General features: G+C 36.2%; 1 protein-coding gene across 2 annotated transcripts in view; it reads left to right on the top strand.

The window, feature by feature from the left end:
• PARVG (parvin gamma) overlaps positions 1-16387 on the top strand; it is an 88229-nt gene that overhangs the window by 44153 nt on the left and 27689 nt on the right. For both annotated transcript variants that reach the window (XM_075342148.1, XM_075342149.1), the window contains exons 10-11: positions 1210-1278; positions 13226-13327. In XM_075342148.1, the coding sequence (XP_075198263.1) occupies positions 1210-1278; positions 13226-13327 (171 nt within the window). The remainder of the gene's footprint in view (positions 1-1209; positions 1279-13225; positions 13328-16387) is intronic.

Here is a 16387-nt window from a genome sequence, read left to right as displayed (position 1 = left end):
CATACACACATATACACACACACACACACATATACACACACACACACACACACACACACACACATACATACACTCAGCTTTATATATTAGATTGGCAATATCAGGCTGAAATTTCTTAGAATGTGTTTTATTCACTTGCCATAAAATGTATTTTTTTTACCTGGGGTAAATGCCGATATTCTCCTGAATCCAATGATGTATTTTTCTTTGATCCTGCAGTTTTCCATCCCTGAAATATGGCCCTCCATGTTATACAAATTGTCTACTTAGCCAAGTGGGTGTGTGTCACAAGAAGGTTTTTACAAATATCGCCAACTGTCATGGCGGCATCAAGATCTGTGGAGACTACAGATTCTGGCTCTCTGCCTGCTAACTTCTCTGATGTCTGTGATCAGCGCAGGGAGACTTGGGTGTTGACCCTCAGACTTGTAGTTCATAGTCAGGCTAGCAAGAGTTAATCTCTGCTGGTCTGGTTGTTAGTCTCCTTTGATCACATGCTGTCGGAGAGCCAGTCACATTCGTTCCCCTCGTATATATGCTGGCTGGACCCTTCCCTCAATGCCCGCTATAGCTTTTCTATACTGGTTTGGTAAGGTGTGTGACCCAGACTTGCTGATATTATTGTTTTATAAGATAGTGGTGTTGTCCTTTTATTGCTGCCTTCCTACTCTTGCTTTTGACCTTAGTTTCTTACTGTTTGTTCCTGTAAGTTTACAGTGTATCTGAAGTTTGTTTTTTCCCTGTTTGTCTTTATCTATGTTACCATCTAACTCCTGCTCATTCCTTCCCTGGGGGGTAACAGATTAGTTATGGTTAAGAGAACAGTAAGGCATGGGACTCCGGCGTCCCCACCATCAGGGGTAATCCAGAAGTCAAGGATAGCCTAGGTGATATTTGAAAACACGGCACTTCTAATGGATAGCCTAAGGTTCCCTAGCGTGAGGGACAGCATAGGAGCCCCTGCCTTTCACTATCCTATAGTGTATTTTGTAAGACCACACCCACTTGGCAAAAGAGATATGATTTAAAAAAAGGAAGGGGAGGCCATATCTCAGGAATGTAGAGGCGCAGGAAGAAAAGAAAAACTGCGCCCGATTCAGGAGAACAGCAGCATTTACATTAGGTTTAAAAAAAAGTAAAAAAAAAAATTCTCATAGCAAGTGACAAGTCCTGTAATGAATATCTCATTGTGAATTCCTTTGTTTTCAGGCAATGCTGAATTTCGTGAATAAGCAGTTGATTAATTTGAGTCTTACAGTGACAGATATTGATACCCAGGTAAATGTGCACCGGCAAGTACATCAGTTTTTGTAAAATTCGCACCACAGTGATTGGTTCCCCATAAAAATACCACATAAACCCAATATTTGAACCAGAGGACAGTTTAAGCCCTGCCCTAGACCCTCCCATGAGGAGCAGCCAAAAATAGAATTTTTGGGAAGTACAGAAAAAGCCCCAAAAAAATCATTGGGTCTGGACAATTTAAGCCCCACCTTAGTCCCTCCCATGAGGAGCAGCCATATATAAAATTTTTGAGAGGTACGGAAAAAGCCAAAAAAAATCATGGGGTCTTCACCCATTTATGTATTTTCCACTACTAATATACACCTGCTTTCATCAATAATTATTCAATAATTGTTATTTAGACATTTTTAATGGAAAAAGTTATTTTTTTTTAATGGGCATACTAACTTTAGGAAATGGGATTGTCTTGTTTTAAAGGGACAGCACCACTTTTATCTGCAGGATGTGTGTGGTATTGCACCTCAGCCTTATTTACTTCAATAGACTGCAATACCGGACACAACCAGCAGACCAGAGTGGCGCTGTTCCACAATGAAAAAAAGCAGATCCTTTTAAGAACCTTGTACAAACCCAACAATATTTTGTTCTCTTTAATCTGTTTAGTCCAGGACACATTTTCCATTAAATGTAGAGAGGCGTCTTAAGAGAAGCGTTATCTTGACATCAAAGCATATTATGACTCTGTAAATATTAATTCAATATATGTAATGCATTAAAATTGCCAACAATTTCTACAAAAAGTAAAGCCGAGTCCCTGGCAGACGAGATCTCAGTAAATTACAAATTAAGTCAGAAAAGTGAAAAATTCATCAATTATGCAAGATTTTCTGAAGGATCTTTCTTGAAATCTTTGAATTTTATTGAAAAACAGCTCAAAAATAACGTAAGTGCGGTTATCATAATATATAGTGTAGAGAATTCTGATGTCTGATAAATAGAAGATAAGCTAAATACTCTAAATATTGTACAAAAACTAAAAGTACTATAATACTGCCCCTATGTACAAAAATATAACTACTATAATACTGCCCTCTATGTACAAGAATATAACTACTATAATACTGCTCCTATGTACAAGAATATAACTACTATAATACTACCCCTATGTACAAGAATATAACTACTATAATACTGCCACCTATGTACAAGAATATAACTGCTATAATACTGCCCCTATGTGCAAGAATATAACTACTATAATACTGCCCCCTATGTACAAGAATATAACTACTATAATACTACCCCTATGTACAAGAATATAACTACTATAATACTGCCACCTATGTACAAGAATATAACTGCTATAATACTGCCCCTATGTGCAAGAATATAACTACTATAATACTGCCCCCTATGTACAAGAATATAACTACTATAATACTGCTCCTATGTACAAGAATATAACTGCTATAATACTGCTCCTATGTACAAGAATATAACTGCTATAATACTGCCCCTATGTGCAAGAATATAACTACTATAATACTGCCCCCTATGTACAAGAATATAACTACTATAATACTGCTCCTATGTACAAGAATATAACTGCTATAATACTGCTCCTATGTACAAGAATATAACTACTATAATACTGCTCCTATGTACAAGAATATAACTACTATAATACTACCCCTATGTACAAGAATATAACTACTATAATACTGCCACCTATGTACAAGAATATAACTGCTATAATACTGCCCCTATGTGCAAGAATATAACTACTATAATACTGCCCCCTATGTACAAGAATATAACTACTATAATACTGCCCCTATGTACAAGAATATAACTACTATAATACTGCCACCTATGTACAAGAATATAACTGCTATAATACTGCCCCTATGTGCAAGAATATAACTACTATAATACTGCCCCTATGTACAAGAATATAACTACTATAATACTGCCACCTATGTACAAGAATATAACTGCTATAATACTGCCCCCTATGTACAAGAATATAACTACTATAATACTGCCCCCTATGTACAAGAATATAACTACTATAATACTGCCCCCTATGTACAAGAATATAACTACTATAATACTGCCCCCTTTGTACAAGAATATAACCACTGTAATACCGCCCCCTATGTACAAGAATATAACTACTATAATACTACCCCTATGAACAAGAACATAACCACTGTAATACCGCCCCCTATGTACAAGAATATAACTACTATAATACTGCCCCTATGGACAAGAATATAACTACTATAATACTGCTCCTATGTACAAGAATATAACTGCTATAATACTGCCCCCTATGTACAAGAATATAACTACTATAATACTGCCCCTATGGACAAGAATATAACTACTATAATACTGCCCCTATGGACAAGAATATAACTACTATAATACTGCTCCTATGTACAAGAATATAACTACTATAATACTGCCCCTATATACAAGAATATAACTACTATAATATTGCTTCTATGTACAAGAATATAACTACTATAATACTGCCCCCTATGTACAAGAATATAACTACTATAATACTACCCCTATGTACAAGAATATAACTGCTATAATACTACCCCTATGTACAAGAATATAACCACTGTAATACCGCCCCCTATGTACAAGAATATAACTACTATAATACTGCCCCTATGTACAAGAATATAACTACTATAATACTGCCCCTATGGACAAGAATATAACTACTATAATACTGCTCCTATGTACAAGAATATAACTACTAGAATATTGCCGCTATGTACAAGAATATAACTACTATAATACTGCCCCCTATGTACAAGAATATAACTACTATAATACTGCTCCTATGTACAAGAATATAACTACTATAATACTGCCCCCTATGTACAAGAATATAACTACTATAATACTGCCCCCTATGTACAAGAATATAACTGCTATAATACTGCCCCCTATGTACAAGAATATAACTACTATAATACTGCCCCCTATGTACAAGAATATAACTACTATAATACTGCCCCCTATGTACAAGAATATAACTACTATAATACTGCCCCCTTTGTACAAGAATATAACCACTGTAATACCGCCCCCTATGTACAAGAATATAACTACTATAATACTACCCCTATGTACAAGAATATAACCACTGTAATACCGCCCCCTATGTACAAGAATATAACTACTATAATACTGCCCCTATGGACAAGAATATAACTACTATAATACTGCTCCTATGTACAAGAATATAACTGCTATAATACTGCCCCCTATGTACAAGAATATAACTACTATAATACTGCCCCTATGGACAAGAATATAACTACTATAATACTGCCCCTATGGACAAGAGACCCTCAGGTAGAATCTGCCATGGACACCGGCGGTGGACAGAACGTCCCTGACTCGGGATGATGAGTATCACTCTGCTCCTTCTATATATTGTATGTTATTGCTGAGTTTCATTGATGCTTCATTCCCCGCACAGGTGTGGACTCGTTACTTTATTTCTGCATTTGATCTGATTATTTAGTGGCGGTGTCTATGTAACCTCAGTGATTTGTGGCCTGTATTAATGGGAGTTTTTGTTTCTTATTCATGTATTTATGTTTGTTTTTTCTAATAAAAATTGCCCCTATGGACAAGAATATAACTACTATAATACTGCTCCTATGTACAAGAATATAACTACTATAATACTGCCCCTATATACAAGAATATAACTACTATAATATTGCTTCTATGTACAAGAATATAACTGCTATAATACTGCCCCTATGTACAAGAATATAACTACTATAATACTGCCCCCTATGTACAAGAATATAACTACTATAATACTACCCCTATGTACAAGAATATAACTGCTATAATACTACCCCTATGTACAAGAATATAACCACTGTAATACCGCCCCCTATGTACAAGAATATAACTACTATAATACTGCCCCTATGTACAAGAATATAACTACTATAATACTGCCCCTATGGACAAGAATATAACTACTATAATACTGCTCCTATGTACAAGAATATAACTACTAGAATATTGCCCCTATGTACAAGAATATAACTACTATAATACTGCCCCCTATGTACAAGAATATAACTACTATAATACTGCCCCCTATGTACAAGAATATAACCACTGTAATACCGCCCCCTATGTACAAGAATATAACTACTATAATACTGCCCCTATGGACAATAATATAACTACTATAATACTGCCTCCTATGTACAAGAATATAACTACTATAATACTGCCTCCTATGTACAAGAATATAGCTACTATAATACTGCCCCTGTGTACAAGAATATAACTACTATAATACTGCCTCCTATGTACAACAATATAACTACTATAATACTGCCCCTATGTACAAGAATATAACTACTATAATACTGCCCCTATGTACAAGAATATAACTACTATAATACTGCTCCTATGTACAAGAATATAACTACTATAATACTGCCTCCTATGTACAACAATATAACTACTATAATACTGCCCCCTATGTACAAGAATATAACTACTATAATACTGCCCCTATGTACAAGAATATAACTACTATAATACTGCCCCTATGGACAAGAATATAACTACTATAATACTGCTCCTATGTACAAGAATATAACTACTAGAATATTGCCCCTATGTACAAGAATATAACTACTATAATACTACCCCTATGAACAAGAACATAACCACTGTAATACCGCCCCCTATGTACAAGAATATAACTACTATAATACTGCCCCTATGGACAAGAATATAACTACTATAATACTGCCCCCTATGTACAAGAATATAACTACTATAATACTGCCCCTATGGACAAGAATATAACTACTATAATACTGCCCCTATGGACAAGAATATAACTACTATAATACTGCTCCTATGTACAAGAATATAACTACTATAATACTGCCCCTATATACAAGAATATAACTACTATAATATTGCTTCTATGTACAAGAATATAACTGCTATAATACTGCCCCTATGTACAAGAATATAACTACTATAATACTGCCCCCCATGTACAAGAATATAACTACTATAATACTACCCCTATGTACAAGAATATAACTGCTATAATACTACCCCTATGTACAAGAATATAACCACTGTAATACCGCCCCCTATGTACAAGAATATAACTACTATAATACTGCCCCTATGTACAAGAATATAACTACTATAATACTGCCCCTATGGACAAGAATGTAACTACTATAATACTGCCCCTATGTACAAGAATATAACTACTGTAATACTGCCCCTATGTACAAGAATATAACTACTATAATACTGCCCCCTATGTACAAGAATATAACTACTATAATACTGCCCCCTATGTACAAGAATATAACTACTATAATACTGCCCCCTTTGTACAAGAATATAACCACTGTAATACCACCCCCTATGTACAAGAATATAACTACTATAATACTACCCCTATGTACAAGAATATAACCACTGTAATACCGCCCCCTATGTACAAGAATATAACTACTATAATACTGCCCCTATGGACAAGAATATAACTACTATAATACTGCTCCTATGTACAAGAATATAACTGCTATAATACTGCCCCCTATGTACAAGAATATAACTACTATAATACTGCCCCTATGGACAAGAATATAACTACTATAATACTGCTCCTATGTACAAGAATATAACTACTATAATACTGCCCCTATATACAAGAATATAACTACTATAATATTGCTTCTATGTACAAGAATATAACTGCTATAATACTGCCCCTATGTACAAGAATATAACTACTATAATACTGCCCCCTATGTACAAGAATATAACTACTATAATACTACCCCTATGTACAAGAATATAACTGCTATAATACTACCCCTATGTACAAGAATATAACCACTGTAATACCGCCCCCTATGTACAAGAATATAACTACTATAATACTGCCCCTATGTACAAGAATATAACTACTATAATACTGCCCCTATGGACAAGAATATAACTACTATAATACTGCTCCTATGTACAAGAATATAACTACTAGAATATTGCCCCTATGTACAAGAATATAACTACTATAATACTGCCCCCTATGTACAAGAATATAACTACTATAATACTGCCCCCTATGTACAAGAATATAACCACTGTAATACCGCCCCCTATGTACAAGAATATAACTACTATAATACTGCCCCTATGGACAAGAATATAACTACTATAATACTGCCTCCTATGTACAAGAATATAACTACTATAATACTGCCTCCTATGTACAAGAATATAGCTACTATAATACTGCCCCTGTGTACAAGAATATAACTACTATAATACTGCCTCCTATGTACAACAATATAACTACTATAATACTGCCCCTATGTACAAGGATATAACTACTATAATACTGCCCCTATGTACAAGAATATAACTACTATAATACTGCCCCTATGGACAAGAATATAACTACTATAATACTGCTCCTATATACAAGAATATAACTACTATAATATTGCTTCTATGTACAAGAATATAACTGCTATAATACTGCCCCTATGTACAAGAATATAACTACTATAATACTGCCCCCTATGTACAAGAATATAACTACTATAATACTACCCCTATGTACAAGAATATAACTGCTATAATACTACCCCTATGTACAAGAATATAACCACTGTAATACCGCCCCCTATGTACAAGAATATAACTACTATAATACTGCCCCTATGTACAAGAATATAACTACTATAATACTGCCCCTATGGACAAGAATATAACTACTATAATACTGCCTCCTATGTACAAGAATATAACTACTATAATACTGCCTCCTATGTACAAGGATATAACTACTATAATACTGCCCCTATGTACAAGAATATAACTACTATAATACTGCCCCTATGGACAAGAATATAACTACTATAATACTGCTGCTATGTACAAGAATATAACTACTAGAATATTGCCCCTATGTACAAGAATATAACTACTATAATACTACCCCTATGTACAAGAATATAACCACTGTAATACCGCCCCCTATGTACAAGAATATAACTACTATAATACTGCCCCTATGGACAAGAATATAACTACTATAATACTGCCCCTATGTACAAGAATATAACTACTATAATACTGCCCCTATGTACAAGGATATAACTACTATAATACTGCCCCTATGTACAAGAATATAACTACTATAATACTGCCCCTATGGACAAGAATATAACTACTATAATACTGCTCCTATGTACAAGAATATAACTACTAGAATATTGCCCCTATGTACAAGAATATAACTACTATAATACTTCCCCTATGTACAAGAATATAACCACTGTAATACCGCCCCCTATGTACAAGAATATAACTACTATAATACTGCCCCTATGGACAAGAATATAACTACTATAATACTGCCCCTATGTACAAGAATATAACTACTATAATACTGCCCCCTGTGTACAAGAATATAACTACTATAATACTGCCCCCTCTGTACAAGAATATAACTACTATAATACTGCCCCTATGTACAAGAATATAACTACTATAATACTGCCCCTATGTACAAGAATATAACTACTATAATACTGCCCCTATGTACAAGAATATAACTACTATAATACTGCCCCTATGGACAAGAATATAACTACTATAATACTGCCCCTATGGACAAGAATATAACTACTATAATACTGCTCCTATGTACAAGAATATAACTACTATAATACTGCCCCTATGTACAAGAATATAACTACTATAATATTGCTTCTATGTACAAGAATATAACTGCTATAATACTGCCCCTATGTACAAGAATATAACTACTATAATAATGCCCCCTATGTACAAGAATATAACTACTATAATACTGCTCCCTATGCACAAGAATATAACTGCTATAATACTACCCCTATGTACAAGAATATAACCACTGTAATACCGCCCCCTATGTACAAGAATATAACTACTATAATACTGCCCCTATGTACAAGAATATAACTACTATAATACTGCCCCTATGGACAAGAATGTAACTACTATAATACTGCCCCTATGTACAAGAATATAACTACTATAATACTGCCCCTATGTACAAGAATATAACTACTATAATACTGCTCCTATGTACAAGAATATAACTACTATAATACTGCGCCTATATACAAGAATATAACTACTATAATACTGCCCCTATGTACAAGAATATAACTACTATAATACTGCCCCTATGTACAAGAATGTGACTACTATAATACTGCCCCCTGTGTACAAGAATATAACTACTATAATACTGCCTCCTATGTACAAGAATATAACTACTATAATACTGCCTCCTATGTACAAGAATATAGCTACTATAATACTGCCCCTGTGTACAAGAATATAACTACTATAATACTGCCTCCTATGTACAACAATATAACTACTATAATACTGCCCCTATGTACAAGGATATAACTACTATAATACTGCCCCTATGTACAAGAATATAACTACTATAATACTGCCCCTATGTACAAGAATGTAACTACTATAATACTGCCCCCTGTGTACAAGAATATAACTACTATAATACTGCCTCCTATGTACAAGAATATAACTACTATAATACTGCCTCCTATGTACAAGAATATAGCTACTATAATACTGCCCCTGTGTACAAGAATATAACTACTATAATACTGCCTCCTATGTACAAGAATATAGCTACTATAATACTGCCCCTGTGTACAAGAATATAACTACTATAATACTGCCTCCTATGTACAACAATATAACTACTATAATACTGCCCCTATGTACAAGGATATAACTACTATAATACTGCCCCTATGTACAAGAATATAACTACTATAATACTGCCCCCTGTGTACAAGAATATAACTACTATAATACTGCCCCTATGTACAAGAATATAACTACTATAATACTGCTCCTATGTACAAGAATATAACTGCTATAATACTGCCCCCTATGTACAAGAATATAACTACTATAATACTGCCCCTATGGACAAGAATATAACTACTATAATACTGCCCCTATGGACAAGAATATAACTACTATAATACTGCTCCTATGTACAAGAATATAACTACTATAATACTGCCCCTATATACAAGAATATAACTACTATAATATTGCTTCTATGTACAAGAATATAACTGCTATAATACTGCCCCCTATGTACAAGAATATAACTACTATAATACTGCCCCCTATGTACAAGAATATAACTACTATAATACTACCCCTATGTACAAGAATATAACTGCTATAATACTACCCCTATGTACAAGAATATAACCACTGTAATACCGCCCCCTATGTACAAGAATATAACTACTATAATACTGCCCCTATGTACAAGAATATAACTACTATAATACTGCCCCTATGGACAAGAATATAACTACTATAATACTGCTCCTATGTACAAGAATATAACTACTAGAATATTGCCCCTATGTACAAGAATATAACTACTATAATACTGCCCCCTATGTACAAGAATATAACTACTATAATACTGCCCCCTATGTACAAGAATATAACTACTATAATACTGCTCCTATGTACAAGAATATAACTACTATAATACTGCCCCTATGTACAAGAATATAACTACTATAATACTGCCCCCTATGTACAAGAATATAACTACTATAATACTGCCTCCTATGTACAAGAATATAACTACTATAATACTGCTCCTATGTACAAGAATATAACTACTATAATACTGCCCCTATGTACAAGAATATAACTGCTATAATACTACCCCTATGTACAAGAATATAACCACTGTAATACCGCCCCCTATGTACAAGAATATAACTACTATAATACTGCCCCTATGGACAAGAATATAACTACTATAATACTGCCCCTATGGACAAGAATGTAACTACTATAATACTGCCCCTATGTACAAGAATATAACTACTATAATACTGCCCCTATGTACAAGAATATAACTACTATAATACTGCTCCTATGTACAAGAATATAACTACTATAATACAGCCCCTATGTACAAGAATATAACTACTATAATACTGCGCCTATATACAAGAATATAACTACTATAATACTGCCCCTATGTACAAGAATATAACTACTATAATACTGCCCCTATGTACAAGAATGTAACTACTATAATACTGCCCCCTGTGTACAAGAATATAACTACTATAATACTGCCTCCTATGTACAAGAATATAACTACTATAATACTGCCTCCTATGTACAAGAATATAGCTACTATAATACTGCCCCTGTGTGCAAGAATATAACTACTATAATACTGCCCCTATGTACAAGGATATAACTACTATAATACTGCCCCTATGTACAAGAATATAACTACTATAATACTGCCCCCTGTGTACAAGAATATAACTACTATAATACTGCCCCTATGTACAAGAATATAACTACTATAATACTGCCCCTATGTACAAGAATATAACTACTATAATACTGCCCCTATGTACAAGAATATAGCTACTATAATACTGCTCCGATGTATAAGAATATAACTACTATAATTCTGCCCCTATGTACAAGAATATAACTACTATAATACTGCTCCTATGTACAAGAATATAACTACTATAATACTGCCCCCTATGTACAAGAATATAACTACTATAATACTGCCCCCTATGTACAAGAATATAACTACTATAATACTGTCCCCTATGTACAAGAATATAACTACTATAATACTGCCCCTATGTACAAGAATATAACTACTATAATACTGCCCCCTATGTACAAGAATATAACTACTATAATACTGTCCCCTATGTACAAGAATATAACTACTATAATACTGCCCCTATGTGCAAGAATATAACTACTATAATACTGCCCCCTATGTACAAGAATATAACTACTATAATACTGCCCCCTATGTACAAGAATATAACTACTATAATACTGTCCCCTATGTACAAGAATATAACTACTATAATACTGCCCCTATGTGCAAGAATATAACTACTATAATACTGTCCCCTATGTACAAGAATATAACTACTATAATACTGCCCCTATGTGCAAGAATATAACTACTATAATACTGCCCCTATGTACAAGAATATAACTACTATAATACTGTCCCCTATGTACAAGAATATAACTACTATAATACTGCCCCTATGTACAAGAATATAACTACTATAATACTGCTCCGATGTATAAGAATATAACTACTATAATACTGCCCCTATGTACAAGAATATAACTACTATAATACTGCTCCGATGTATAAGAATATAACTACTATAATACTGCCCCTATGTACAAGAATATAACTACTATAATACTGCTCCGATGTATAAGAATATAACTACTATAATACTGCCCCCTATGTACAAGAATATAACTACTATAATACTGCCCCCTATGTACAAGAATATAACTACTATAATACTGCTCCGATGTATAAGAATATAACTACTATAATACTGCCCCTATGTACAAGAATATAACTACTATAATACTGCTCCGATGTATAAGAATATAACTACTATAATACTGCCCCTATGTAAAAGAATATAACTACTATAATACTGCTCCAATGTATAAGAATATAACTACTATAATACTGCCCCTATGTACAAGAATATAACTACTATAATACTGCCCCTATGTACAAGAATATAACTACTATAATACTGCCCCTATGTACAAGAATATAACTACTATAATACTGCCCCTATGTACAAGAATGTAACTACTATAATACTGCCCCCTATGTACAAGAATGTAACTACTATAATACTGCCCCTATGTACAAGAATATAACTACTATAATACTGCCCCCTATGTACAAGAATATAACCACTATAATACTGCCCCCTATGTACAAGAATATAACCACTATAATACTGCAGGCTTTCCTTGCTGTTTTCTGTAGTTTGCGGACGGGGTCATTCTTCTGCTGTTGATTGGACAACTTGAAGGATATTTTATCAACCTTTCTGCTTTCTTCCTGACTCCGACGTCGGAAGAAGACAAGGTACCGTGGTCGGTGACCAAAGTTTCCGTTTTCGCTGTCTGGGTGGGTTATGACGGTAGATATATCTGTCACAATGAGGTACTTTTACTTAGTAATTTACACATTTCTACATATTTTTGGACTTTAGATTACACCATGTACTGTAGATTAGTGTCTTTTTTTTCCATTTAATGTCTAGGGACAATTTTAGGCAATATGGAGCCCATTCAGGAGCCTTATCTATTTTGGGTTCCTTGGAGATTCTTTGGAGACTGTATCAGATTGGCTGGGTTTCGCCAACGTTCAGCTTTAACAGTGAATGGCGCCAACAAAGCACATCTCCGCTCAGTGTGTCATGGACGTTTTTTGGGTATTGCAGCCCAGCTCTAGTTCACTTCAATAGGAACAGAGCTGCAGTACCTCAGAATGGCCACTACACAGTCAATGGCCCTGTCACAAATGTTTCCCATTATTATGATAGGCGACAACAGTTGGTGCTTATAAAGCTCTATGGAGAGGGGAGGAGCTAGAGGCCGACACAGACATTACTGAGATAGGAGATGACAGTTGGTGCTTATAAGATTCTATGGAAATGGGAGGAGCTAGAGGCCGATACTGACATTACTGAGATAGGAGAGGACAGTTGGTGCTTATAAGATTCTATGGAGATGGGAGGAGCTAGAGGCCGATACTGACATTACTGAGATAGGAGATGACAGTTGGTGCTTATAAGATTCTATGGAGATGGGAGGAGCTAGAGGCCGATACTGACATTACTGAGATAGGAGATGACAGTTGGTGCTTATAAGATTCTATGGAGATGGGAGGAGCTAGAGGCCGATACTGACATTACTGAGATAGGAGAGGACAGTTGGTGCTTATAAGATTCTATGGAGATGGGAGGAGCTAGAGGCCGACACTGACATTACTGAGATAGGAGATGACAGTTGGTGCTTATAAGATTCTATGGAGATGGGAGGAGCTAGAGGCCGATACTGACATTACTGAGATAGGAGATGACAGTTGGTGCTTATAAGATTCTATGGAGATGGGAGGAGCTAGAGGCCGATACTGACATTACTGAGATAGGAGAGGACAGTTGGTGCTTATAAGATTCTATGGAGAGGGGAGGAGCTAGAGACACACAGACATTACTGAGATAGGAGATGACAGTTGGTGCTTATAAGATTCTATGGAGAGGGGAGGAGCTAGAGGCCGACACAGACATTACTGAGATAGGAGAGGACAGTTGGTGCTTATAAGATTCTATGGAGGGGGAGGAGCTAGAGGCCGACACAGACATTACTGAGATAGGAGATGACAGTTGGTGCTTATAAGATTCTATGGAGAGGGGAGGAGCTAGAGGCCGACACAGACATTACTGAGATAGGAGATGACGGTGCTTATAAGATTCTATGGAGAGGGGAGGAGCTAGAGGCCGACACTGACATTACTGAGATAGGAGATGACAGTTGGTGCTTATAAGATTCTATGGAGGGGGAGGAGCTAGAGGCCGACACTGACATTACTGAGATAGGAGATGACAGTTGGTGCTTATAAGATTCTATGGAGAGGGGAGGAGCTAGAGGCCGACACTGACATTACTGAGATAGGAGATGACAGTTGGTGCTTATAAGATTCTATGGAGAGGGGAGGAGCTAGAGGCCGACACTGACATTACTGAGATAGGAGATGACAGTTGGTGCTTATAAGATTCTATGGAGGGGGAGGAGCTAGAGGCCGACACTGACATTACTGAGATAGGAGATGACAGTTGGTGCTTATAAGATTCTATGGAGGGGGAGGAGCTAGAGGCCGACACAGACATTACTGAGATAGGAGATGACAGTTGGTGCTTATAAGATTCTATGGAGGGGGAGGAGCTAGAGGCCGACACTGACATTACTGAGATAGGAGATGACAGTTGGTGCTTATAAGATTCTATGGAGGGGGAGGAGCTAGAGGCCGACACAGACATTACTGAGATAGGAGATGACAGTTGGTGCTTATAAGATTCTATGGAGGGGGAGGAGCTAGAGGCTAACACAGACATTACTGAGATAGGAGAGGACAGTTGGTGCTTATAAGATTCTATGGAGAGGGGAGGAGCTAGAGGCCGACACTGACATTACTGAGATAGGAGATGACAGTTGGTGCTTATAAGATTCTATGGAGGGGGAGGAGCTAGAGGCCGACACAGACATTACTGAGATAGGAGATGACAGTTGGTGCTTATAAGATTCTATGGAGGGGGAGGAGCTAGAGGCCAACACAGACATTACTGAGATAGGAGATGACAGTTGGTGCTTATAAGATTCTATGGAGGGGGAGGAGCTAGAGGCCGATACAGACATTACTGAGATAGGAGATGACAGTTGGTGCTTATAAGATTCTATGGAGGGGGGGAGCTAGAGGCCGACACAGACATTACTGAGATAGGAGATGACAGTTGGTGCTTATAAGATTCTATGGAGGGGGAGGAGCTAGAGGCCGACACTGACATTACTGAGATAGGAGATGACAGTTGGTGCTTATAAGATTCTATGGAGGGGGAGGAGCTAGAGGCCGACACTGACATTACTGAGATAGGAGATGACAGTTGGTGCTTATAAGATTCTATGGAGAGGGGAGGAGCTAGAGGCCGACACTGACATTACTGAGATAGGAGATGACAGTTGGTGCTTATAAGATTCTATGGAGAGGGGAGGAGCTAGAGGCCGACACTGACATTACTGAGATAGGAGATGACAGTTGGTGCTTATAAGATTCTATGGAGGGGGAGGAGCTAGAGGCCGACACTGACATTACTGAGATAGGAGATGACAGTTGGTGCTTATAAGATTCTATGGAGAGGGGAGGAGCTAGAGGCCGACACTGACATTACTGAGATAGGAGATGACAGTTGGTGCTTATAAGATTCTATGGAGAGGGGAGGAGCTAGAGGCCGACACTGACATTACTGAGATAGGAGATGACAGTTGGTGCTTATAAGATTCTATGGAGGGGGAGGAGCTAGAGGCCGACACTGACATTACTGAGATAGGAGATGACAGTTGGTGCTTATAAGATTCTATGGAGGGG

Source organism: Anomaloglossus baeobatrachus, chromosome 4, assembly GCF_048569485.1.
Source record: "Anomaloglossus baeobatrachus isolate aAnoBae1 chromosome 4, aAnoBae1.hap1, whole genome shotgun sequence".
Taxonomy (NCBI): domain Eukaryota; kingdom Metazoa; phylum Chordata; class Amphibia; order Anura; family Aromobatidae; genus Anomaloglossus; species Anomaloglossus baeobatrachus.
This window is presented reverse-complemented; position numbering and strand designations above follow the sequence as displayed.